The sequence below is a fragment of the Achroia grisella genome, unplaced genomic scaffold (genome assembly GCF_030625045.1).
Source record: "Achroia grisella isolate CSIRO2021 unplaced genomic scaffold, CSIRO_AGI_Agris_v1 utg2506, whole genome shotgun sequence".
Classification (NCBI taxonomy): domain Eukaryota; kingdom Metazoa; phylum Arthropoda; class Insecta; order Lepidoptera; family Pyralidae; genus Achroia; species Achroia grisella.
The window spans coordinates 696,675-724,197 of record NW_026712741.1 but is presented as its reverse complement, the minus strand read 5'-3'; the positions used below and the strand labels follow the sequence as shown (position 1 = coordinate 724,197).

The 27,523-nt window shown below is 33.9% G+C and overlaps 3 protein-coding genes across 3 annotated transcripts in view; all 3 read right to left on the bottom strand.

Annotated features, from left to right (window-relative positions):
* The window catches only part of LOC131842807 (lachesin-like), a 163,948-nt gene that overhangs the window by 102,804 nt on the left and 33,621 nt on the right, over positions 1–27,523 (bottom strand). Inside the window, exon 2 of the mRNA XM_059191374.1 lies at positions 4,547–4,698. Within this exon, the coding sequence (XP_059047357.1) occupies positions 4,547–4,619 (73 nt within the window). The 5' untranslated portion in view covers positions 4,620–4,698. The remainder of the gene's footprint in view (positions 1–4,546; positions 4,699–27,523) is intronic.
* On the bottom strand, positions 23,560–24,372 carry LOC131842822 (uncharacterized). Its single transcript, XM_059191388.1, has one exon. It carries the CDS (start codon positions 24,370–24,372, stop codon positions 23,560–23,562), a length of 813 nt encoding a protein of 270 aa, XP_059047371.1.
* Positions 24,399–25,673, bottom strand: LOC131842821 (uncharacterized). The gene has a single exon (XM_059191387.1). The coding sequence runs from the start codon at positions 25,671–25,673 to the stop codon at positions 24,399–24,401; it is 1,275 nt and encodes a 424-aa protein (XP_059047370.1).

Genomic DNA, 27,523 nt, shown 5'->3' with positions numbered 1-27,523 from the left:
ACTCCCAGGTAGAAACCTTCAGACTTGGATAGAACATATTTTGTAAAACAAAAACGAAGCAAAACTTGACTCAATAACAATAAGGCAAACTTTACAAAAACAATAAGATTGAAGTTAATAAAGAAACGATACGCCATTGAAATCCTTAAGTCTATAGTCAGCCCGATAAGTAACAGTGAAAGGTTTTATAAAACGCCTTTCATACCTGTTTCTGTCACTAATGACTTCATTTCTATTACGTAAATAAAGAATCGATATGCTATTGAAATCCTCAAGTCTATAGTCAGCCCCAAAAGTAACAGTGAAAGGTTTTATAAAAACGTCTTTCATACCTGTTTCTGTCACTAATACTTCATTTCTATTACGTAAATAAAGAATCGATATGCTATTGAAATCCTCAAGTATATAGTCAGTAAGTAACAGTGAAAGGTTTTATAAAACGCCTTTCATACCTGTTTCTGTCACTAATGACTTCATTTCTATTACGTAAATAAAGAATCGATATGCTATTGAAATCCTCAAGTCTATAGTCAGCCCGATAAGTAACAGTGAAAGGTTTTATAAAACGTCTTTCATACCTGTTTCTGTCACTAATGACTTCATTTCTATTACGTAAATAAAGAATCGATATGCTATTGAAATCCTTAAGTCTATAGTCAGCCCGATAAGTAACAGTGAAAGGTTTTATAAAACGTCTTTCATACCTGTTTCTGTCACTAATGACTTCATTTCTATTACGTAAATAAAGAATCGATATGCTATTGAAATCCTCAAGTCTATAGTTAGCCCGATAAGTAACAGTGAAAGGTTTTATAAAACGTCTTTCATACCTGTTTCTGTCACTAATGACTTCATTTCTATTACGTAAATAAAGAATCGATATGCTATTGAAATCCTCAAGTCTATAGTTAGCCCGATAAGTAACAGTGAAAGGTTTTATAAAACGTCTTTCATACCTGTTTCTGTCACTAATGACTTCATTTCTATTACGTAAATAAAGAATCGATATGCTATTGAAATCCTCAAGTCTATAGTCAGCCCGATAAGTAACAGTGGAAGGTTTTATACCATGTCTTTCATACCTGTTTCTATCACTAATAACTTCATTTCTATTGCGTTAATAAAGAAACGATATTCTATTGAAATCTTCAAGTCTATAGTCAGCCCGATAAGTAACAGTGGAAGGTTTTATAAAACGTCTTTCATACCAGTTTCTGTCACTAATAACTTCAGTTCTATTCTGTTAATAAAGAATCGATATGCTATTGAAATCCTCAAGTCTATAGTCAGCCCGATAAGTAACAGTGGAAGGTTTTATACCATGTCTTTCATACCTGTTTCTATCATTAACAACTTCATTTCTATCTCCAAGAAATACATTTTAAAATACATTATTTAAATTATTAACCGAGTCTTATACACGAATAATTTTATGGCAAATAAAGGCACAACACATCGCAGCTGTCAAAAATCGACAACCATACAAATCAGCGATTGCCGATCATCTACTGAACGCTGGAACAAATCACTGGATTGAACTACATGCGCTTAAGGTCCTCTCTACTGATCGCCATTATTACCCACGAATGGTCCGGGAGGCGATTGAAATTAAAAAACATCCCAATTTTAACAGAGAGGATGGTTTAAAATTATCTTCTGCGTGGAATCCAGTCATAAATAAATTTAAACAAAGTTCTGTAGCATCAACAGTCGATAAGTGTACGGATACCGTGAGTGCTGTGTGTCGCGAACTTTCGTTAAACAATCTAGTGACGGTAGAAGAAAAAACTGCTGTCTCCTATCTACATTGACATCGCTGCTACTCCAGTCAGCTCGTGACCACGGCTAGTGCAACCTAGTCGAAACTTCGAGAGAGGTAAATAAATACCTTTATTTGCCATAAAATTATTCGTGTTAAGACCCGGTTAATAATTTAAATAATATATACATTTTAAAAGTTTCTAAGATTACAGTGCATGTAATAGCTGAGAACACCACATGTGCACGTACATACTTAATAATAATAATAACAACTTCACCTTATGTACTTTCATACTTCTTTAAAATGCTAACATACATGAATTGTCCAAATATTTTTGTTTTCTTTTTAAAAAATCTTCATCAACATCTTTTCTTTTATAGTTGTCATTGTTTGGTAATTTTCACCCGCAAAGACAAGCCTAGCACCCCATCAAAGGGAGACATATCTAAAATATGTAACTCAAAGGTGACTGACATAGTGATCTATCAACACACAGCCCAAACCACTGGACGGATCGGGCTGAAATTTGGCATGCAGGTAGATGTTGGATGATGGATGATGTAGGCATCCGCTAAGAGAGGATTTTGATTAATTCTACCCCCAAGGGGATAAAATAGAAAGAAATAAAATAAATAGGGATGAAAGTTTGTATGAAACTTTGTCAATTTTAAACCGATCGGGCTGAGACTTTGCATGCATAAAGCACCAATGACGTAGGCATCCCCTGAGAAAGGATTTTGATAAATTCCACCCCTAAGGGGATAAAATAGGGGATGAAAGTTTGTATAAAACATTGTCAATTTTAAACCGATCGGGCTGAGACTCTGCATGCATAAAGCTACTATGACGTAGGCATCCCCTAAGAAAGGAAACAAAAGTAAAGCCGCAAAAACTATACCTAATTAATAATAAACTTCTAAAACATATATAACAATAATATTTTTTTATTATTATTAATGGGTTTGCGCTTGGTGTTACCTCATCTGATGGGAAATGATGGTTGAACCTAGGATGTAGTGCGCTTACCCAGAAGATATCTATTCACCATAGACTTGAAGAATCCGGGATTGTATTTCTCCGGGAACCCGAACGCTGGTAGAGAATAGGAATACTTGATAGATAAGAATGGATGTCATCCTTATGTCATCAATACTTGTAATCAAGATTAAAATATTTTTCTTTATAGAAATAGAAATAATATTTATTCAAATAACTTAATACACGCATTTTTAAATAGTCGCATTTTTTGTTTCTGCCACTCAACTAGAATACAGAATAATCACAATTCGATATTGTGACAGCGTGGTCTAGCAGTTTAGAACACCGTTTCAATCCCGATGGTCGCGGGTTCGAATACTCGCACGGCACGAACATTTGTACTCATGAGTATGATTGTTTATGTCAGTCTGGAAGTTTTCTATGTTATTATGTATGTATTTGCATAAAAAAGTATTTATATCAGTGTCTAGTACCCATAACACAAGCTCTGGTTATAGTGGGACTGGATGGCGCTGTGTTAATTGTCCAGGGTAATTTATTTATTGTCCATAGTACAGTATAGAAAGATTATGATTGAAATGACCCCTTCCTCTAGCACTCGCGCTGCCGGAAATATTGCCGGGCGACAACTGAGCGAGAGGGCTGAATGTAAAAACACGCTGCCACTCGTGCTGCCAGTCCTTTGACACGCGCACGAAAAACCGACAATCGAGGGAGCACCGGGCAGCGCGAGTGGCAGCGCCAATGGCATGGGAAGTGTTTCCACTCTCGCGCTGCTCCCGAGTGGGCAGGGGAGTGTAAATTGGGTATAACGTTGCGTTTATTTGAATTGTCAAAGTGAAGCCATTTATAACCAACATCACGCTCACGTTAACTTTATTTGCGCCCAGTCGTCAATAGATGGCGCGAACAGATTAAAAAACACTCATTCGTATGACGACGGACAGACGGAATGTAATTATTATATTGTAATAATTAACAAGGCTCGTTTATATGTTATAATTATAACTTCTATAACTTCTGTAGAAACAACATTTAGAATATAATTAATTAATAGGAAGACTTTATTAAAAGTTGCTTTGAAGTGAGATAAGTCGATATTATTTCTTGGAAAATGATACAGCGACGTATTTAGAAATAATGCTAATAGGGAAGTTAGTATACGTAACGTTTTTAGATACAGTAATATTTATCAACGGCCTCGGTGATCTAGCAGTTAATCACACTGGTTTACTTCCAATGGTCGCAGATTCGACTCGGACAGTGCAAACATTTGTATTCCTGAGTGTGATTGTTTGTATTGGTCTGGGTGTTTTCTATATATTATATATATATATAATAATACATATGTATTATTATATATATATATATATATTATATATAATAATACATATGTATTATTATTATATATATATAATATATATATATTTAATTATAGGAGCCAACATAATATCAGTGTTGGAGATTTATCTGTAGCTCTTTACTCTAAATCCTCTCTAATCTAATCTAATAGAAATCTAATCTCATCTTTGCGACATATAAAGCCACCTCCATTTTTTAAATAAGTAAACTATATTTTACTATATCATAATATATGTATTTCTCTTCGTAACCTTTCCGACACTGCTGAAAATTGCTCTTCTAAGCTATCTTGTCGACCAGCTGTCGCCATTGGTTACGCTCAGACGCTTGGTATAGGGCAGTACAGATGTGTTGATGAATAAATAATTTATCGATCTATCTAAAAAAATTAAAAATGTAATAGATCGCTTTAGCTCCACCTACCTTGGCATATAATGGTGATAATCTGTATGATGCTGATGGCGAAGCTCTTGCACGGCCCTCGTTTCCCGCTCATCTTAGTACTGTATCATGTTTTGAATCACCAACCAGTGTCGTTTGTGTGCAGATGCCTTCGACTGCCTTCCATTTAGTTTCTGTAATAGAAACATACATCCTTAAGAATTATTTAATAGAAATAGAAATATTTTTTATTCAAATAAACTTAATATAAGCACTTTTGAATAGTCATAATTTTTTTATTCTACCGCTCATTTGGAATGAAGACTCATGACAAGAAGAATAAGCAAGAAACTTGTGTGTTGCTATTTTAAATAAATATTGTTTTAATTAGATTTATTTCATGCGATAATCAACATAGAAACCGCTACGCACTTAGTCTCTGTTCAATCAGATAACATTGTCAGCGCTATGAATTTTAAGTTAGATATTTTCTACAAAACATTATTATCATTTATAAATTCTTCAATTGTATAATAAGCTTATAAAGACTTGTAAAAACAAAGAAAATACATTATAAGACATTCGAACCTTTTTTTTGGCAAATCGAATTCAGACTCTGGATATTTTTAATCGGAATAATATATGTATATATATTTGTATTTATATATGTTTATTACTTTTTTTTTTCAAAAATTCTCATCTCCCCTCTTAAGGAGAGGAGATGGCAACATACCCCCGGCAGAAGCACAGTCGGCCGGGGTTCAGGGCCCCAGCGAGAGAAACCGGCGTACAATGCGGGCAGAATCTAAGAGCACCGCTTTCTGCATCTTTCCCGGAAGTGAGCCGCCCCGGAATCCCAACCGTCTGAGAAGTTGTTCCAGACTGGTTGGGATAAGACCGTTCACCGACATAACGAGTGGAATGATTATTATTATTATTTTATTGAAATTTATATTTAAAATATTTTGCTTTATATTTGTATACCTTTTTTTTACATTTCTCATTTATATTAGTGCACCGCCAACAATCTTTCTCTGCACCACTCATGGTTGCCTGGTACATAACGCCACAAGGTATTAAGTCCGCCATATGTACACATTGTTTTTGTGCATTAAAATTTAATAAATAAATAAATAAAATATATCTGTCTGAAGTTTGATACAATTGCGAATACGCGCCAAATTTAAATAAAGAATTTCATTTTTATGTATTCCTACAAAATATTTTTCTGTCAAATTCCATTTGGTCAAACAAAGAATTACATTATAGACTGATCTGAAGACGCATTCTAAATTTAAAATAAATAAATAAATAAAATATATCTGTCTGAAGTTTGATACAATTGCGAATACGCGCCAAATTTAAATAAAGAATTTCATTTTTATGTATTCCTACAAAATATTTTTCTATCAAATTCCATTTGGTCAAACAAAGAATCCATTCATCAAAGACTGTCCAACGCATTCTAAATTTAAAACTATGTTACGGTATATATAAGTGCGTTATGCTGGTTAACACACGAGGTAGAATTTCAGTCCCACTTGAAGACGAATAGGCGTAATAGAGCCAAGTGTGTTAAACACGCACGAATACCATACGACGTCTTTCAACACACTTGATTTTAAATAAACTCAACCATAAAACTGAGATACATACAGTTGTTTTCCCGTCGTTTTACGTTTTTAAATTAGCGCACTGCTTACTGACAGGCTCTGCTGTTTTATATATCGACAGGGAATTCATCCCCACACGCTGGAACCTAAGTGGTCTCGGACAGTGCGGTTTCAGAGGAGCTTCCTCCCGCGTACACTTACATTGTGGAATGAACTTCCTGCCGAGGTTTTCCCACGAGACTACAGCATGGGGTTTTTCAAGAAGGGTTTCTTAAGGGTTCGCAATGCGATGATATCCCTGGTGTTTCAGACGTTCATAGGCTACGGTAACCATTTACCATCGGATGGGCCGTATGCTTGATTGTCACTACCATAGTATAAAAAAAATCGAAAACCGGTGAAACATTAGATGCACATTACGACCAAAGTTTATTGAAAAAAAAAATCATATTGCCAATATTTTGTTCTGAGTGAATAATAAATCTAAATATATATAACTCAAAGGTGACTGACATAGTGATCTATCAACGCACAGCCCAAACCACTGGACGAATCGGACTGAAATTTGGCATGCAGGTAGATGTTATGACGTAGGCATTCGTTAAGAAAGGATTTTGATTAATTCTACCCCCAAGGGGATAAAATAGGGGATGAAAGTTTGTATGACACTTTGTCAATTTGAAACCGATCAAATTCAAATTCAAATTCAAAATATCTTTATTCATGTAGGTCTATTACAGACTCTTATGATATGTCAAATCTACCGTCAGTTCGGAATGATATCGAGATGAGAAGAACTGAAAAGAAACTCAGCTCGTATTTTTTTCAATCGGACTGAGACTTTCCATGCATAAAGCTACTATGACGTAGGCATCCCCTAAGAAAGTATTTTGATAAATTCCACCCCTAAGGGGATAAATTAAAGCGAGCGAAGCCGCAGGCAAAAGCTAATAAGTCATAATTTGGCTGCACATTTATTATAAATACGAGGCAATATATTACAGGAAGCGAGACAAACATATAGCGATTTTATCAGCTCTCTATGTGTTTTATGTGCTTTATCGGAGTGCTGGTAATTAATGAGTTTTGGACTCATTAATCTAATTTTACAATATACTACCGAACTGCCCCGGTTTCGTACGGGTGTGTATGTGACAAAGATTCTATAACTATATGTCAAGCAAAAGTATCTAAAATACCTGATAAGGGAGAAGTTTTGATGATTTTAAAAATAATATATGGAGATAATAAGAATGACTCTGTTACGACACTGATACAATAGAATATTATAGAAAAATACGTTATTAAACTATAATTATCAAATTTAAAGGCAATATAAAAATGCAATATATATCTTCTAGAAGAAAAATAATCTATAGGCTGCCTAAAGTTGTGACGGGATATCTAAAATTATCATCATCATCATCGCAGCCCTGAGACGTTCACTGCTGAACAAAGGCCTCCCCCAAAGATCTCCACGACGATCGGTCCTGCGCTTCTCGCATCTAATGCCTTCCAGCGATCTTAACCAGATCGTCGGTCCACCTTGCTGGAGGCCTTCCCACGCTGCGTCTTCCGGTCCGTGGTCGCCACCCGAGGACTTTACTGCCCCAACGGCCATCTGTCCTACGAGCTATGTGCCATGCCCATTGCCACTTCAGTATCGCAATTCTTCGGGCTATGTCTAAAACTAATAACTAAAAACGATTATAAAATTTAAAAACAATATAAAAATACAATTTACAACCTTCCAGAAAGAAAGAACTTTTTTTAACGTAGCTCGATGCCTGAAGATGGAAAATCTCAAACTAGTAACTAAGCAGGAAACATTAAATCACTGGCAGAAAATGCTGGGATTATTACATTCAAAAGCCTATACTAACAGACAAATGTTATTGAAAAAAAAACAATACATGCATCACTGAACACTGCAAATTAAATAAACACATAACAAACTTAGACCTTAACAAAGATTTCCAGATTTTTCCAAATGGAACAGGAAACGCCACTACACATCCTATGTGGTTGTAGCCCACTCATGCATAAACGAAATATCTCCTTTGGAAAGTATTCTGAGGAGATAAAAACCATCGCTCCTAAGAATATCCTTCAATTCTTTTCCTTGACGGGCCTAGGTAGCGAATTCTAAAAAAGGGCAAGCACAATAGAGCTATACAGGTCACAGTGTTACAGGTCTCTTTAGCACCGAGTAAAGATCAACCCCCTTCATTACACAGTATAAAATAAAGTCGCTATTGCTGTCTGTCCGTTTCTATGTATGCTTAAATCTTTAAAACAACGCAACGAATTTTGAAGCGGTTTTTAATAACTAGAGTGATTCAAGAGGAAGGTTTGTATATATAATACATGTACACCCATGCGAAGCCGAAGCGAGTAGGTAGTAATAAATAAAACAGAAGAATATTAACACTCTATCCATCGCAAATTGTCGCTAGTTCCAGGAATCATTCTCAGATTAGAAACAAGAAATAAAATGAGAAATTCAATTGAGTTTTCTCGACAGTTCATCTCAATTGAATCTGTATACTGAACTGGACGGCAAGGAAATTGTTGCGGGGTAATAATACGATGTTGTCGGTTGAGACGATGTATATTACAGATGATAATAGGCTGACAATATGTACATAGAAATATTGATCTTATATACTAAATGACAATAGGAAGATATAAGGTGGGGGACACAGTTTAGATACGGCAGTGCTTAGTACACAATATTGGATTTGTCTTACTAGCCATTATTAAATGTAATTATTATTTTAATGTATCTAGGTAACTAAAATGTGCGGGGAAAAATGTTGGGGCACTTGATACGACACGACGAACTAATTAACAACATTATAGAAGGAAAAATAGATGGAAAGAGATATCAAGCAAGTTAAAGAAAAAGTTGGAGTCGTGTCGTATCAACAGCTAAAAGGACTGATAGAAGATCGTGGAAGGTGGCGGGAGCTCCGTCGACAAGAGCACAGCTCTTAAATTATGAATGAAAATGAATCTAGGTAACTGTGTCCTATAGAAATTATAATATAAAAAAATCTGACGTTCATAAACGGAAAAAATCTACTACATGAATAAATGATTTTTGAATTTGAAGAAGATTAAAGTAACCTAGTGTGCAACAGAATACACTGTTACGCATATTTCGGTGTACATGTCATTTGGTCCATGAATACCTTTGCAAACTAAAATCCCCGGCCGCATCGCAATCTGCCGGGATTGTGGCCACACTGAAGTTTCTCTCATTCGTTCACGTAGGAATTATTTCACAAAGGCCAATTTCAGATATTCACTACAGAAATATGATAGCGAATACTGTAACTACCGTATAGTAATTTTAAGTAGGTATGACGTGGTCGAGTGGAATGTGTAATCGTGCTCATTAAAATGTCCAGACATGTGGCGGCGTGGTGGGCCGGGTCATTGGGCTCCCTAAAATATGGTCGAGCGCAGTGATGGCTGGCTCATCCGTCATACTCATGAACGAGTGTTGCTTGTGGAGACTGGTCTGCTCTTATCACTACGACTGATTTAATGTTACTGTATATTTATATTTGACCCTAATAAATTAGTGCTGGTTGGTAGTTTATATATTAGTAAATGTAAACTTACAAGGATTATTTAAAAGAGCAACACACAAGTTTCTAGCTCGTTCTTCTTGTATTAAGACTGCTTTCCGAATGAGCGGTAGATTAAAAAAAAATGTTATGACTATTCAAAAGTGTTTAAATTAAGTTTATTTGAATAAATGATTTTCTATTCTATTCACAAGAGATAGTACCGAAGATTTTAACATTGTCTTTGTTAGCTATTATTGATTTAACGTAGCAGGCGACGGAATTAGACCACAACGGCGGGCTACACTTCCATTTTTATAATACCGTCCTCTGTTTAAAATACTGGATTCATTTAGTTGTAGACTTAATGAATCCAGTAAAACTAAACTAAAAACTGAAATACTTTACCCCAAGCGACTAAAAAGAAGCGACATTGTGTAATGTTTGCAGTATGCTTAAGGAGTAGATTCTCCCGCTGGGGTGGACACTCTATTCTTAGATCCCACATCCAAAAAATCTGCTCATAGTTCTGGGACTGATTGCAGATAAGAAGAGAAAAAAAAAATTTGTTGTAGACTTAAAGAGAGACTTAATAAATTATAGGGATATAAAATGTATAAATTTGTTTTATTACTAATTAAGTTTTATAGTAGTTGTTATATGCGACTTCGTTCGTGTATTAAAATAAATCGTGTTTATTAAAATAAACAAAATTTCTAAAATAAAGGTTGATTAAATTACTTAATATAATATTAGATATTTGCGAACGGATGTACCGTCAAAATCGTTCCGATACAGAAATTAGCAAGAACAGAGAGACAGATTAAGTTTTTTTTTTGATCTAAGTACCGTATATACTTTCATATGCATCTAATAAAAAGCTGTTAATTTGAAACTACAAACAGACACTTCAAAATTATTTATATATATGACTGGCTGACTTAACTACTTTTTTTCGAGCAATATAGTTTAGTTCTAAACTGTGCTGAATGAAAAACGTATTAGATTATTTTCATGTGTTATCAGTATTTGCATGACCTGGAACCCAATCAAGTTTCTGGTGTCCCCTAAATTTTAACCTAGCATCTAGTGTTTATAAATTGTGGTACTAAATTACTGGGCTCCAACACTGTAATACTATTAGAACAAGTTCGAATAATAAATTCTCCGTTTAGCAATTACAGACAAAAAACGAAATAAGAGTTCTAAAAAAAATAGTTAAATAAAACAATCCAAATTCTCAACCCAATACTCTAAAATTATCAGAAGAAATGATGGACAGACGATCTGATCAAGGTCGCTAGAAAGCGCCGAATGAAACCGCAAAACTGATGGTCATGGAGATTTTTGGGGAGGCCTTTGTTTAGCAGTGAACATCCTCCGGGTTGAAATGATGATGATGACCAGGAGAAATTAGGGAAAAAAGATAAATAAATTCTTAATTTACTAATTACTCATATATAACGAAATGAAATAGTCCTAAAAAATAATAAAAATAGAACAAACTTCATAGTTACGTAATGAAATCAGAATTCTAAAAAAATTATACGATAAGCTTACTTCCCAAACCAATACTAATAAAACAAATTAGATAAAAAAAACTTTATTTACCTAATACAGATATAACGAAATCAGAATTCTATAAAAATGATAGAAATAGAACAAGCCTAAGTTCCAACTCTATATTATAAAACTATTTGAACAAATTAGATAAATAAAATTCTCCATTTACCAATAACAGACACATAACGAAATCAGAATTCTATAAAAATGATAGAAATAGAACAAGCCCTATAGAGGAAGGAGATCAAAGACGAATATGTGCGAGTGAAGACGATTACAGCAAAAAAGGCACCGGTGTAGTCACATATATTTTACTGATTAATGTTGTATATAAAAAAATAGAGTTATTATAAAAAGCATAGCCAATAAAAAAACATAAAACAGTTAGAAATACCCAAATCCCTACCCAATACTCTAAAACAAATTAGAACAAATTAGATAAAAACGACTGCATTTACCAATTACAGAAACATAACGAAATTGAAGTACTAAGATGATACAAATAGAACTAGTGCAAATCCCAAATAAATTGATGCTCTTCTAGAATCTATCGTTGTTAAAGTAAAAGCGAACGGTGGTCTCAAAGTAGAAAACGAAGTGCCTCTGACTCTGACCACACCGACGGAAGTCAACGGTCGTGCACGGCAACTAGATTTATCGACTAGCAAATTCAATTTTGTCAAACGAGAAATTGACTCAAAATTCCAGTGTCGACGCGATGTGGCATTACTCTTTTATAGATTCGAATTATCGAGGATACGCGGGGTCGATGTTGTTATAAAGGTTTTATTGATTGTGAATTTGTCTTCTATAATCGGATTTAGTGTACTTCATATCTGGTTCCTATTACAAGATTATTATTTTATATTTAAGGAAATAATCTTTATTCGAATGAACTTTGAGTTGAATTTTAAGTTTCTGAAGTTTACTCCAGATCACATTTTCATTCAAATTCAAAAATCATTTATTCATGTAGAACATTTTAGCCGCTTATGAACGTGAAATCTTTTATATTATAATATTTTCATCGTGAAAGGAAATAGCTGCCATAGATTTTCTCTGAAGACTACAGCATGGAGTTTTTCAAGAAGGACATATTAAGGTTTTCTAAGGGTTGACAACGCGAACTTGATACCAAGGGGTATTTTAAACGTCTATTTCCTACGATAACAGTTTACCTTCAGGTGGACCGTATGCTTGGTTGTTACTAGTGTAGTGCAAAAATGAGTATAAGTAATTTTATTTCATAGCCACATTGAAAAAACCAATAGGCAAATCAATATATAAATTTCTCGTGTAAAATTTTTTCAGGGTTTCTAACAAAACTCGCCCGAAATTAATTCTTATAAAAGTTTGTGTGTGTATTTAGTAGGCCTGAGAATAGGACCAAACTGTAAATCTAGACCCAAATTCCTTTCTTTAAATTTTTAAATATTATCTTTTAAGTTTAGATTTTTTTATACCCATACTTTGGAATTCATTCATCTGTTTATTAATTTACCAAATTTTTTTAATGATCATTGTTTGTCTTTTATCATCTATAATTTATAGCGTACAACGGCTATTACTCACTAAATGATTACTTGAATGACGAGCGTGCATGGCAATAGTTGTTCATGCACGGGATTTTCATTTAATGTTAGACATAGACACCTATATAAATATACATTGTAAATACACTGGCTTTTAAAAAAAAATCAATTAAGTTTCTTGCCAGTTCTTCTCAATTGGATCCATATACTGAAATGGACGGTAGGGAAAAAATTATAATTTAAAAAATTTTACGTTCACAAGCGGCTAGTATCCTACATGAATAAATGATTTTTGAATTTGAATTTGAATTGTTATGTATGTTACAGATAAAATTTGTAACATAGTAGGTATTTGTTGATTTTATATATCTATATAATTTCCCTAATTTATATGTTTTACATTTCAAAGCAAGCTGTAAGGCAAGTTGAAAAATATATTTTTTTGTATTTATATCAAATTGTAAAATTTTATGTTATAATTTTCTTACATCAAGTTGGGGTCAGTGCTACCTTATATTGAAAAGGACAATGTGAGCTTTTTGACGAAGTCAGATCCCCACAAAGGGCACATTATCCATAAACAGAACGTAGCCTGTGGGCACGTGCCTCCGATGTAAGCCCGACAAAATATCACCAAAAGGCTCTTTGAAAATGTTTGATACAGATTTGTTCAACCTTTAAGGGTCACATTTGAAATCTTTAACGTACCTTTGGTAATGATTTGATAGGTAGACCCTAAATATAGTTTTGAAGAAAACAAAATCAACTCAACACTCAATATTAATATCGATACATATGAATAAAATTGCGAGTGTCTGTTTGTAATATTGAAATAACCGGTTTTTACTGTATGCATATGGATATAAATACGGTACATACACCAAAATAACATTTTTTACAATTTTTGTCTTTCCGTATGTTTGTTCTGTCTAATCTCTGTTATTGTACTGATTTCGGTTTTTGTGAGCATTGAATATTGTAATTCATTTTATATTTTAATATATTTTTTTGTGCTTAAATGATATGTATCTGTATGTAGTAAAAAACCCGCATCTTAGTTTTTTTTTTATGAGTAATGGGGGCTGCCTGCAAACCAGCGCTGTATAGGTGCACCTCACTAAGGTTGTGCTTATATCAGCAACAGCTGAGGCAGCTCCTATTGCCAACTTCCATGTTATTATTTATTTCTTGTTTTATGTCTTATTGTAAATTGTATTATTTGTGTTATGTTGGCAATAAATCAATTATCTATCTATCTATCATATATGTTCCGTATTCCGAACCTCCTTAGTCTAAGCAGGTTGTATCACCGGCTTGCTTACTGAAGCAAAGGGCGCTCGGCAATACTGGCCACATATAAAAACATGTGGCCACTTAAATGTCGAAAAAAATAATAATAAAACAATTGAAAATAAGAACTGGAATTAAAAGGACGCTCCGTATTTTTACTATATAAAACAAGATAATTAATGATTTATTTAACATAATATAATTGTTTTTCTGAAAATATACACTCTAGAGTGCGTGGCCACTAAACAGTACTACACATCGGGACGTTCCTGAACAAACGGGAGTAAGTTTGGTGTTATATTGCTTACTTTGGGGTGTTCGGAGTGTGGAAGACGTTCTTCCAGCTCGAAATCGTATTTCTGCTTCCTTTTCCATGAATTATTTTCTTTTCAATAAATACAGTCCACTCTCTCTTTTATATATTAATTTATAAGGATTCGTAATCCAACAATATAAATACTAGCTTTAACCCGCAGCATCGCCCGTATAACTTCATTACTGGCTGCTAGATGGCGCTGAAGTAGCAAAATGTTAATATATTTTTTTTATATAAAAAATATATTTTTTTTTAATAAACAGTATCCTATGTTCTTTCTAATACCTCCAAAAACATGTGTACAACATTTCATGAAATAGAAATAGAAATAATCTTTATTCAAATAAACTCATTACAAGCACTTTTTGAATAGTAAAATTTTGATTCTACCATGATGATCGGTTCAGTTGTTTTTGCGTGAAAGCGTAATAAACATCCCTAATTTCACATTTATAATATTGTTAAGTATTATAGGTATAGTATGGAAGCATAATATTTTTTCTCAAATTAAAGGGGCAAGTGAAGAGAGCGCCTGTAATCGGGATTTCCCATTTTTCTCCAATATGAATATTTGTGGAGGTTATAATGCGATTAAATTGAAAATCTTAAACCTCTGCCCGGGTAATAAGGAGCGTGACGATCAACATTTTTGCCTCATCTCGTTATATTAAATCGTTTCGGGAAACATCACGCAAATGAGGGAAGCTTTTATATCCACTACGCCGCTGTTGAAAACGAATAAAATATAAATCCAATTGAAATATTTATGACTTGAGTTGAGTTTGACAGGCGGTCGTTTGCGGGGAACTCGAAATGGTTTCTCGTTTGTGTGACTATTGTCGGTAAATCGGTGAATAATTAGGGTGCAGAACCAAAAAGTTCAAATTAAACCTGTTTCGTCATCGGACTTTTTAGATTAAGTTGTCTATTATTTAGTTTTATATATAACTAGCTTTTGTCCATACCTTCGCTCGCGTTAATGTATTTTTTTCATTTCTTTAGGGGCGTTAATGTGGAATTTATCAAAATTCCTTCTTAGGTGATGCCTACGTCATAGTAGCTTTATGCATGCTAAGTCTCTGATCGATTTAAAAATTACAAAATTTTATACAAATTTTCATCCCCTATTTTATCCCCTTGGGGTTAGAATTAATCAAAATCCTTTCTTATCGGATGCCTACGTCATAACATGTACCTGCATGCCAAATTTCAGCCTGATCCGTCCAGTGGTTTGGACTGTGCGTTGATAGATCACTATGTCAGTCACCTTTGAGTTATATATATTTAGATGGTTTCTCGTTTGTGTGACTATTGTCGGTAAATCGATGAATAATTAGGGTGCAGAACCAAAAAGTTCAAATTAAACCTGTTTCCTCATCGAACATTTTAGATAAAATTTTCTATTGTTTATTTTTGTATACAATGGTTTCTCGTTTGTGCGACTATTGTTGATGAATCGGTGAATAATTAGTACCCTAATTATTCATCAACAATACATCACTGATTCATCAACAATAGTCCAATAGAATCAAAAAGTTCAAAATAAACCTGTTTCCTCATCGAACTTTTTAGATTAAGTTTTCTATTACTTATTTTTAAAAACCAAGATTGTGAAATTTATACTGATGGTAGATATGACATATCATAATATTACACTCTTATGATATGTCAAATCTACCGTCAGTTCGGAATGATTTCGCGATAAGAAGGACTGACAAGAAACTCAGCTAGTATTATTTTCAAAATAATATTATACATGCTTACAATAATACAGATTCATTTTTAAATGTAAAATATAGATGTTTATGTTTGTATATATTACTTATATTTTCTCTATATATATAAACATGTTGGAAAAGAGGATCTGAAATTTCTAAATGGCCTTACAAAAACCAATATAATATCATAATTTAAATGGATTTCATTTGTACCTACATTTCAGTAGAATTTTTAAATTATAGTAAATAATGTATTTATTTATTTATTTAAGCTTTGCATTCCATAATGTTACAGTAGATAGATAGACAGGTACATTTCAAAGTAGGTTAATTATGGACCCTGTTGGACACAGCAAGCGGAAGAGAAAAAATATATTAAAATGTAAAAAAATATATTATGATGTCTCAATTGCCTCCAGGATATTTAAAGTGTAAAATGTAAAGAAATTCAAAATATCTTTATTTATGTAGGTCTATTACAGATTCATATAATATGTCAAATCTACCGTCAGTTCGGAATGATTTCGAGATGAGAAGAACTAACAAGAAACTTATGAAAACCATAGAAGATCGTGAATATTAAAAAATTAAATTACTTTTCCATCGTTTTTTGTGAGATATCCTGGGACATCTTGAAATAAAATGCAATTAATAACATTTTTAGCAAATGGAGCCTCATTTTTTGAAATTATCGTTTAGAAAAAGTCAATAGGACTTTTATGGGAAAAGGTATAAAAATTTTCAATAAGATACCAAAGGATATATTGTAATTACCCTTAAATAAATTCAAAACATCTGTTAAATCATATTTACTGAGCAAAACCTATTTCTCACTAAACGATTACTTGAATGACGAGCGTGCATGGCAATAGTTGTTCACGCACTGGATTTTCAATTAATGTTAGACATAGATATAATACATTGTAAATAAACTGGCTTATAAAAAAAAGTAATTCAATTGAGTTTCTTGGCAGTTGTTCTCAATTAGATGTATATACTGAACTGGATGGTAGGGAAAAAAAATTAATGTACAAAACTTGACGTTCATAAGCGACTAAAATGTCCAAAATGAATAAATGATTCAATACCTTACGTCTATGGTACTAAGGTTATTATTATATGAATGCAGTAACACTCGTGTGTTGAGCCACTACATTAAATCAAAAATGTAACGACATTCCGCTCCGCGTTAAGACTTACATCTGCAATTTCCTTGAAAAATTTTCGTCAATTTTTCTTTGGAGAATGGAATTAAATATAAGCTCGTACAAGCAATAATTCACCATGAAATGTCCCACAACTCTTTTTTCTGCGCAGCCTTCACAGTGAGATGGTATTCCTTCTACCACGTAATTCACATTATTTCCAACCTACATTTAAAGTTCATTCGGAGTGTCAGAGACACGAGGGGGTGTCCACCCTCCCAAATAGGAGGGGGTTAGACTCGAGTGAGACATAAAATGAAATATAACCAGCCCCGTTCGTCGGCCCGCGTTTTTATTGCAGTTATGTGTAAAGCTTGTAAAAAAATTACTCGCGACTTACTTTTTTATTTGGGGTCCAAACCCGTAAGAGAATGAGGTGATGATAATTTTTTATATTCTTTCCTTCCCCTTGAATATTGCAGTATCTTTATTTGCCGCGAGTAATTGTCGAATGGCGGATTACATAGCTGGTTTTGAAGTGGTTTTTTGTAATAAATAGAGTGAGCTGGCCTTTACAGCTTCACCGGACGTTAGGGGGCGAGTGCAGATGGTACTTCAAACCCGCGGAATGACTTATGGAGCGGATGAAGGTCAGCTCCTGCCTGACGGATACGACTTTAGTCTGAGGGCACCACTAGGGGTTCGAACCTCGGCTCAGGCCGTCGTAATTTCGATCCCCGTTTGAATTGGATGGGGGATCGATCGGAGGGGCGCCCGGGTTGATTGCGCGATATGGTGTGTTGTGGGTCGTCGTCTTCGCCGGCGAGGACGGTGTCGTGTGTGTGTGTGTGTAAAAGTGTGGTCGGGTTGGAAATAGAGTGATTCAAGAGGAAGGTTTATAGATATAAAACATGTACATCCGTGCGAAGACTAGGCGAGTAGCTAGTAAATTTTATAACGATCGGGTACAAATATTATAAGGACATTGAGTTGAGTTTTAATAAAACTTTCAGCTGTAATGCGCGGCTTAGATTTATGGTATCCTTTTTTTGAGATGGGTAACTGAAATATGAGATTTATAAGTGCCTGAAATACGCGTTATATATTAAGCGATTAAAATATGTTTCCTAAAAGGTTTATTCGTTTCATTACTAATTTATAAAAATCTATGTTTTTTAGACAAAAATATCCATCTTAAATTATTAGTTTTTCAATAAATAGTATTAGATAAAGTTAAACCATAGTGCTTCAGTTTTGACTTTATGGTTCAAGCAACAAATATCAAAAGTGTATATTGGCGCGAAGATGACATTACTATTTTTTTTATTAACTCATATAATGATTAAATAAAAATTTTAACCATTAAAAAATATAAAATATAGGTTTTATCGTATAACTGTCTCATAGTAAAATTTTCAGTTTGTTATATTCTAAACTAAGGTTGAAATTTTTTTTATGTGTAATTTAAACACACAAAAAAATTTTCTACCGAAAACATTACTAACTTCAAGTAACAACAGGGATTTGTTTAACAGATACAAAAAAATGTATATGTAATATCAAAATAAAATGTCCGTCCCTATAAAATTTGCACCCGATCGTTATAAAATATACTAGTTACTCGCCCCGGCTTCGCACGGGTGTTCAATATATATATAAACCTTCCTCTTGAATCACTCTATCTATTTAAAAAACCGCTTCAAAATCCGTTGCATAGTTTTAAAGATTTAAGCATACATAGGGACAGACAACGACAGCGACTTTGTTTTACACTATGTAACTAGCTATTCGCCCCGGCTTCGCACGTACGTGTATTATATATATAAAACTTCCTCTTGAATCACTCTATCTATTAAAAAACCGCTAAAAATTCGTTGCGTAGTTTTAAAGATTTACGCATACATAAGGACGGACAACGACAGCGACTTTGTTTTATACTATGTAACTAGCGACTCGGCTTCGCACGTACGTGTATTATTATATATATATATATAAAAAATTCCTCTTGAATCACTCTATCTATTAAATAAACCGCTTGAAATTCGTTGCGTAGTATTAAAGATTTAATCATACATAGGGACGGACAGACAGCGACAGCGATTTTGTTTTATACTATGATGATAATGAAGCTGGTCCAAATGAGTGGTAGATTAAAAATCTATTCTAAAATGCTTATCATTTATTTGTTGTTATATATATATATTCCTATTGTAAGGGTGTCAACAGATAAACATCTAATAACTTAATACACAATAACAAGCGCAGCTGTACCCCGAGAATATTCAAACCATAATTTTGTGTATTTCTCATTTTGTTTATCGCAAAGCAACTGTAGAGCGAAGCAAATAAAAACAATTGCTCATTTCGACGAGCTCCGTAGCCTGGAGATGGGGCGCGCCCCACTGCTGCCTCGTGTTAATGATATTTCATTTTTCCCCATCTGTAGCTACTGACCGAGCCATCTTTTATTTGTATTTAACTCATTTAAATTGAAAATGTTTAGTACCTAATATCTACTGACAATAAGTTGCTCATTTACAATATATATATATATATATATATTTGACGACCTCGGTGGTCTAGCGGTTTAGCACACCGCTTTACGACCGATGGTCGCGGGTTCGATTCCTTGCACGGCACAAACATTTGTATTCATGAGTATGATTGTTTGTATCGGTCTGGGTGTTTTCTATATATAATATATATGTATTTACGAAAAAAAATTATCTATGTATTTGTATCTAGTTACCATAACACAAGCTTTAGTTAACTTAACTTGGGTCTAGATGGCGCTGTGTGAATTGTCCTGAGATTATTATTATTATTATTATTATTATTATATATTTTTTGTTTTACAATTGAGTTACCTAAAGGTAACTCAATTTTCACTACATACTATACAGTTTTTGAAGCTTGTTTTTAAGCATAGAATAGAATATAATAGAAAATCATTTATAAAAAAAAACCTTTTGTGAACTTTTTCTCTGAATTGCGTCGTGTTAACAATATTCATATCATTAATGATTTATTGTTGACTAGCTACTCGCCCTGACTTTACATGGATATATATGAATTATATATATAAACCTTTCTCTTGAATCATTCTCTCTATTAAAAAACAGCTTCAATATCTGTTGCGTAGTTTTAACGATTTAAGCATACATACGGACGGACAGAAAGCAACAGCGTGTGTAGCGAACTCCTTGATAAGTTTCTATACTATTTTTAAATTTTACAATAATACTAGCTTTTGCCCGCGGATTCACTCGCGTTAAGAGTTAGGTATTTTTGCGGCTTTACTTTTATTTAGAGTGTGTATATAGGAACAGACAAGACAGCAACTTAATTTTATACTATGTAATGATAATGAAGTTTATCTTCTTTTAAAACTTGTAGTTTTTATTTCAGTCCAATAGGCTCACTATATAATTATGTTAAAATCTTTGGCCCTCAATATTTATTACTGTTTGTTGCCAAAACAAAGAGAAAAAAAAACTTTCATATCTTTGTGGTTTAGTAATTCAATATACGATATTTACACAGTAATTAAATCCAAAAACATGAAGTAGTGCCTTATTGTATCTGATCAACGCAATGCTTGACAGGTAGAGAATATATTTTATAAATGTACAATTTTATGTGAAAAAGAAGATCTATACATATATATAAAATTGGAGTGTCTGTTTGTAATATTGAAATAACCGTTTTTTACTACATGCATATGAATATAAATACGGTACATACATCAAAATAACATATTTAACAATTTTTGTCTGTCTGACTATGTTTTTCTTCCGGCTAATCTCTGAAATGGTTGTACCGATTTTGACGGGACTGTTTTTGGCAGATAGCTGATGTAATCAGGAGTAACTTACGCTATTTTTATTTAAAAAAAATAAAGTTAAATTCCACGTGGACAAATTCGCGTGTAAAGTTACATCTAAAATGGAATACTCATTTAATGAAAGGTAGAACTCAATTCGAAGTTACAAGTCAATGTATCTTAACAAGCAAACTTTATAAAAACATGTCATTGATTATGTATTTGGGATAATTGGTTGATTTTATCGAATTAGCTGTTTATTTGAGGAAGTCAATTTTAAAAATATTCCACATCGCTGAACTGACAACACTAGGCTTCCAAGCTATTTTTAATAGATAGATATATATTAAAAATATATACTATATACGAGCTCTATTCAGTGCCTGATGACGCCTCATTTAGTGACGAAACACGTGTCGCAATATTAATTTAATTTAATTTAAATTTATTTATTCAGATAACAGAGATCCAATTTGTTAGTAACAATTGTACTTAGCCTATGTTAGTATATCTAAAATTACATATTATCATTTAAGGGCCCCCGTAACAATTTGGGTCCAAAAACAAAGTATTGGGCTATCAAATTTATTGCACAGCATTTTCAGAATGCTGTTACTGCTGCCCCGCAGTCTGTGCAATAGAGAAGCGATTCGTTTGCGTCTGATGGCATACAGGTCGTCTGTTGATGCTCCTGCAAACATTGTGGATGCACTACAAAAACGCGGCAAACGCAACAACATTCTGAAAACATTATTGTATTGAACTCGCAGAGCGCTGTATGCCTGCTGCGTATAGTTAACCCACAAGCTGCTCGTGTAGAAAGATTGACAGTAAGCTTTAAATAATGTTATTTTTACTTCAATCGAACAACGAGCGAACCTGCGAGACAACATATTGCCCCTTACAGCCAGCGCTCTGCGTTCACGTTCAATAACAGCGTTATATTTCAGGGCATCGGTAATAATATGTTCTAAATATGGCTACTCTATTAATAAGCACATCATACAATATAATCGGTGGAATTATAGTATTTTTACCACCTAAACCGAAAAACATAAATTCGCTTTTATTTGTGTTATATTTCAATATATATATATATATATATAAACATTTAACATTTTACGTAGCGCACTAATCGATGGACTCAGCAGCACCATGTCGTCAGCATAACTCAGATTATTAACGGCAATTCCATCTATGTAACAGCCAGCATGCATACTGCTAAGTTCAGCGATCAGGCTATTAATGTACACATTAAAAAGTGTGGGTGAGGATATACCACCTTGTCTCACCCCACACTCCAGTTTGTACTCATCTGAAAAACAATCCGCCCATTTAATAATGTTAATTTGGTTATCATACCAGTACTTAAATATTGTAACAAGTTCACTGGAAATATTTTGTCTCTGAAGCTTCTCCCACAGGATCTCATAAGATACCATATCAAAAGCTTTAGATAAATCCAAATAACAAGCTATTACAGGTGTTTTACGGTCTAAATAATACTTGACAGTGTGCTTCAAACAGTATATAGCAGTTTCAGTAGAAAGGCCAGGCTTAAAACCAAACTGAGCCTCATGTATACTAAGAGTATTTCTCAGATGCGAGTTTAATAGACTGTCAAATATTTTAGCCAAGATAGTAGCTAGTGAAATAGGGCGATAATTATTTTTTTCACATATATTACTTGCCGTACTCTTTACGACTGGTACAACAATAGTTCTCATGAGTTCCTGTGGTAGATAGCCATGGCCTAGGCACAGAGAATAAAACATAGCCAGTACTCTGGGCAGATGACAGCCTGCATTTTGAAGATGTTCAATACTTAAACCGTCATGACCAGGTGATTTGCCCCTTTCCATATTATTTATTATATTTTTGACATCTTTAGAGGTAACATGTATATTTCGATGTGAAACCCCAGAAAAAATATTATTTTCCACGGTTGATGGCGAAGGCAAGGATAACAAAGGCGAACTTAACTGAAAGTGATGTTTAAACAAGTTGGCAATTGTTTGTGGATCTTTTTCAGAATCAATATGCTCTGCAACTCTTAGTTTTATATTTTGTTTATTTGTACATTATATATTTAAATTGTTTCTCAGAACGATATACAGCCAACATATCCATTTTAGTCTGTTCAGAATGATCCTGGCACCATTTCAACCTGGATTTGTATATTTTACGACTGAGAACCATATTCTCATGTAAATAACCAGTTAACGGTCTACCATGCCAAACCCAATTTTGAAAGTGAAACTTGGCCTCATTATGTACACCCCTCACAAATCTGTTCCAGCCTGGTAATGGTTTTTTATTTTTCCATCTGTTACAATAAGTAGAATTATTACATTCAGAGGCTGACTTTTGTAAAATTGTTACAATATTAGTATACATTTTATCTAAAATTTTACGATGTTCTAAATTATGACAAATATTATCTGCACATACTTGGAATTCCCGCGGGAAATCTATGGTTTTTAAGCTATTATTACATGCAATACGGTAATTGTCAATTTGTTGAGTGTTCTGTCACCCCAAATTATTTTATTAGGAGTATGCATCTTTAATTTTGTCTTATATCTAACTAAACTAAAATTACATTCAATTTCCATAGGAAAATGATCCGACCAAAATACATCATACTGAATATTTACTTTAACTATAATATTACTGTTTAATTTTGTAGTAATGCAATGATCAAGCCAACGAAAACAACCATGACTATCACTGATAAAGGTGTAAGTACCTGAATTTAAGCCCAGATGCTCAATATCAGCGCATCTCCACTGCTGTTCCTCACTGAAATCCATAAGTTCCTTATAAAACAGACCTCCCGGGTGGGCGTTAAAATCACCCAATATAATAACTGACTCTGTCTCACTACCATCTATAATTGCATATATTTCACTTAAGCACTGCGTGAATTCAATTAGATTTTCAGTTGATTCCGTAGGCATATATACACAGATTATTAACACTGAGCACTCACTGTTTATCATAAACTTACAGGCGATTAAGCGGTCATTATCGCAATCCAGAAAAGTAACAGATGAAAAAGCGTTTTTTCGCCATAGAATAGCTACACCGCCGTAAGGTCTACCTCTTAGTATGCCGACTGATGTATCCACCGCAGACTTCCCAGTGTACGAGAAATCGTCACTTATTGTCCCCAACAAGGGAATATCATGAGGCAACAGCCAGGTTTCTTGAAGCGCAACTATGTCTCCCCTGTTGCATAGCGATCTTACACCTTCCAAAGAACGTTTCAACCCTTTGCAGTTGAAGCTCATTATTTTGCTATTTTTATTGTCGTATATTATTGTTGTTTATTAAGTATCGTGTCCGGTCGTCTATCCGCGGTCCCGTACTTCTTGTGTACAAACCGACGAAAAACAATACCCGCTGGCCACAGTGTTTCATTCAAAAATACAGACAATTTATATGTAGGTACAAAAAATTTGTAGGCATTATATTTGTTTTCATTTTTTATAGACAACTTAATAAGTGTCACTTGTTCTCCTGTTTTGTTGAGTATATAATCCACAATACTCCGTTCGGCAGTTTCTTTATGCACATTAGTTATATACATAGGTACTTTTTTATCCGCCGCCTTAAAATTTAACTCTCGGTCACAGACAGCCTTCCCTATTTTACCAGTGAAATGGTTTTTATTGCGTTTATGTTTCTTTACTAAGGTCCAATTTTCATTATTCTTATTTATATTATCTTTACGCACTATATCGGCCATAGATAACGTTTTCTTTAAGGTCACAGAATCACAATTACTCTTATTATCATTACATGTTGTCGGTGACTCAGGCGAGATGAGTACAATACTCGGCTGTGTGTTTAAAAGCGGTTGAACTACCTGCGAGTGGCAGGCGGCTTCGCCCGTATCTATGTATCCAGTATTCGAATCAGCTGATATATTTTGCGTAATTTCGGATTGCATTTTTCTGTTACTGCTGTCGTCTTGTTGTTGGAATTGACAACGGGCAGCAGAACTATCTATGTTAGCGGTACTGTTGCTATTGTTTAATAATAATCCCATCGGACCACTATCTAATTCACAATCATCACGATTAAAATACCCTCCTCTTCTTGTATTTATATTGCATTCAAAATTATTCACAATTGATGCTAATTTTATATTTTCTATCTCTGATCGTAATTGACTCACTTGTTCTATTGTCGCGTAATTAGTTTTCATTATTTTTAGCTCATTCTGCATTATAATTATATCCTTTAACAACCGTGTTACATCAATATGATCAAAGGTAACGGGGGGTAATCGGTGAAGTTCTTTCGCCACAAAAATTGGAATGTTTTCAGGATCCACCGCTTTCAGAGTACTAATAATATCTTGAATATTACGTTGACATTTTCTATCACCTTTCCTCGTTATTTTCTTAATTGAAGAAACAGAGTCGAACAGCAAATCCTTAGCCGCATCAATTTCCTTCTCCGTGAAGGTGTCTATGCACAATCGTGTTATGCTCTCTTCATCCATCACGTCGATTTTCGATTGAACGAAAGCCAGCACCTCGTTAATAACTATGTTGCAATGAACACATTTTACAGCAGTTGACATTGTCAACATTTAATTAATTAACGTACAAAAGATAAGAGCGCGTGCGCACCGTACGACGTCACGCAACGACTGATATTGTGTATATTCAATAAATGTTAGAATTTGATCACCAATAGAGAAGATCGTAACGCATTCAGTAGCGCTGGTCAGGTCTCGGCATACATGGACAGATATGTGATGGCGTGGTGGGCCGGGTCATTGGGCTCCCTAAGATATAGTCGAGCGCAGTGATGGCTGGCTCATCCGTCATATTGGTGAACGAGTGCTGCTTGTAGGGACTGGTCTGCTCTTATCACTACGACTGATTTAATCCTATTGTATATTTATATTTGACCCAAAAAAAATTGTGCTGGTTGGTAGTTTGTATTCACGCGTTTCGACTTGTAAATGTAAACTTACAAGGATTATTTAAAAGAGCAACACACAAGTTTCTTGCTCGTTCTTCTTGTGATGAGACAGCTTTCCGAACGAGCGGTAGATAAAAAAAAATTGTTATGACTATTCAAAAATGCTTAAATTAAGTTTATTTGAATAAATGATTTTCTATTCTATTCTATTCTAAATAGAAATAATATTTATTCAAATAAACTCAATACAATTGAATATTAGTGTGAAAGATGACATGGTGAGAAAGGGAGTAAATAACGAGATGACTGCGAACAGAGATGAATGGAAGAGAAAAACATATTACGTCGACCCGAAATATTAAAAATTTATTATATTTGGAAATTTTATTTTTATAATTAAGAAAATGAACTCCAATTCAAATGTAATAAACATCACATTGCGATGTATCCTACATTGCTTATGAGTAATTTCAACGTATGAATTTCGTGGATTCCTCGCAGGCGTGTTTAATCAAGCTCGTTTACCTTCGCTTATAAGTCGGGCCCCAAGGCTGGTTTATATGGCAACGAGACTCCTGTCATATATTAAATGCTGTATTGAGTGAACATTCACATACACAATACTTGATTAAGCAAAATTAGAATATATAAAAAAATCTATATGATCTTGTGTTTTTATACTACGCAAGGATACGGCCCATCTGATCCTAAAGTATATGGATCATGTTTTTTTTATACTACGCAAGCATACAGTCCATCTGATCCTAAAGTACATGGATCATGTTTTTTTTATACTACGCAAGCATACGGCCCATCTGATCCTAAAGTACATGGATCATGTTTTTTTTTATACTACGCAAGCATACGGCCCATCTGATCCTAAAGTACATGGATCATGTTTTTTTTATACTACGCAAGCATACGGCCCATCTGATCCTAAAGTATATGGATCATGTTTTTTTTATACTACGCAAGCATACGGCCCATCTGATACCATCAGATTGATTACCGTACCCTATGGACGCCTGAAACTACAGGGGTGTTATGCGCGTTGCCGACCCTTAAGAAACCTTAATATACCCTTCTTGAAAAACCCCATGCTGTAGTCTCGTGAGAAGCATGTAAATGTTGGCATGTAATGCCATGTCAATAATGCCAACATTTAAAATCTATTTTTTTAATTATTAGAGTCCAGAGCCTCTCTATCTACCTTATTTTATAACTAGTTGTACCCGCGGCTTCGTTTGCAAATAGCGCAAACGATGCCGCGTTAAAATTATGTCATTAAAATTATATTAAATTATACTCTAAACTATTTACATTATTATTATTTTTATATGTTAGTAAAAAAAATATAGGGGTTGTTCCTACACTTAGTTATAAATATAAGTCGACAGTTTGGTAAACAATCGACTTATATTTATAACGCTGTAAATAAAATTCTTAACATCTACCCTATGAATCTTTATACCTGTAAAAAAGTTTTAACAAAATGGCTAAAAT

Bases quoted from the DNA above. Each gene is read 5' to 3' on its own strand.
- LOC131842822 (XM_059191388.1), bottom strand. From the start codon at position 24,372: ATGAGCTTCAACTGCAAAGGGTTGAAACGTTCTTTGGAAGGTGTAAGA.
- LOC131842821 (XM_059191387.1), bottom strand. From the start codon at position 25,673: ATGTCAACTGCTGTAAAATGTGTTCATTGCAACATAGTTATTAACGAG.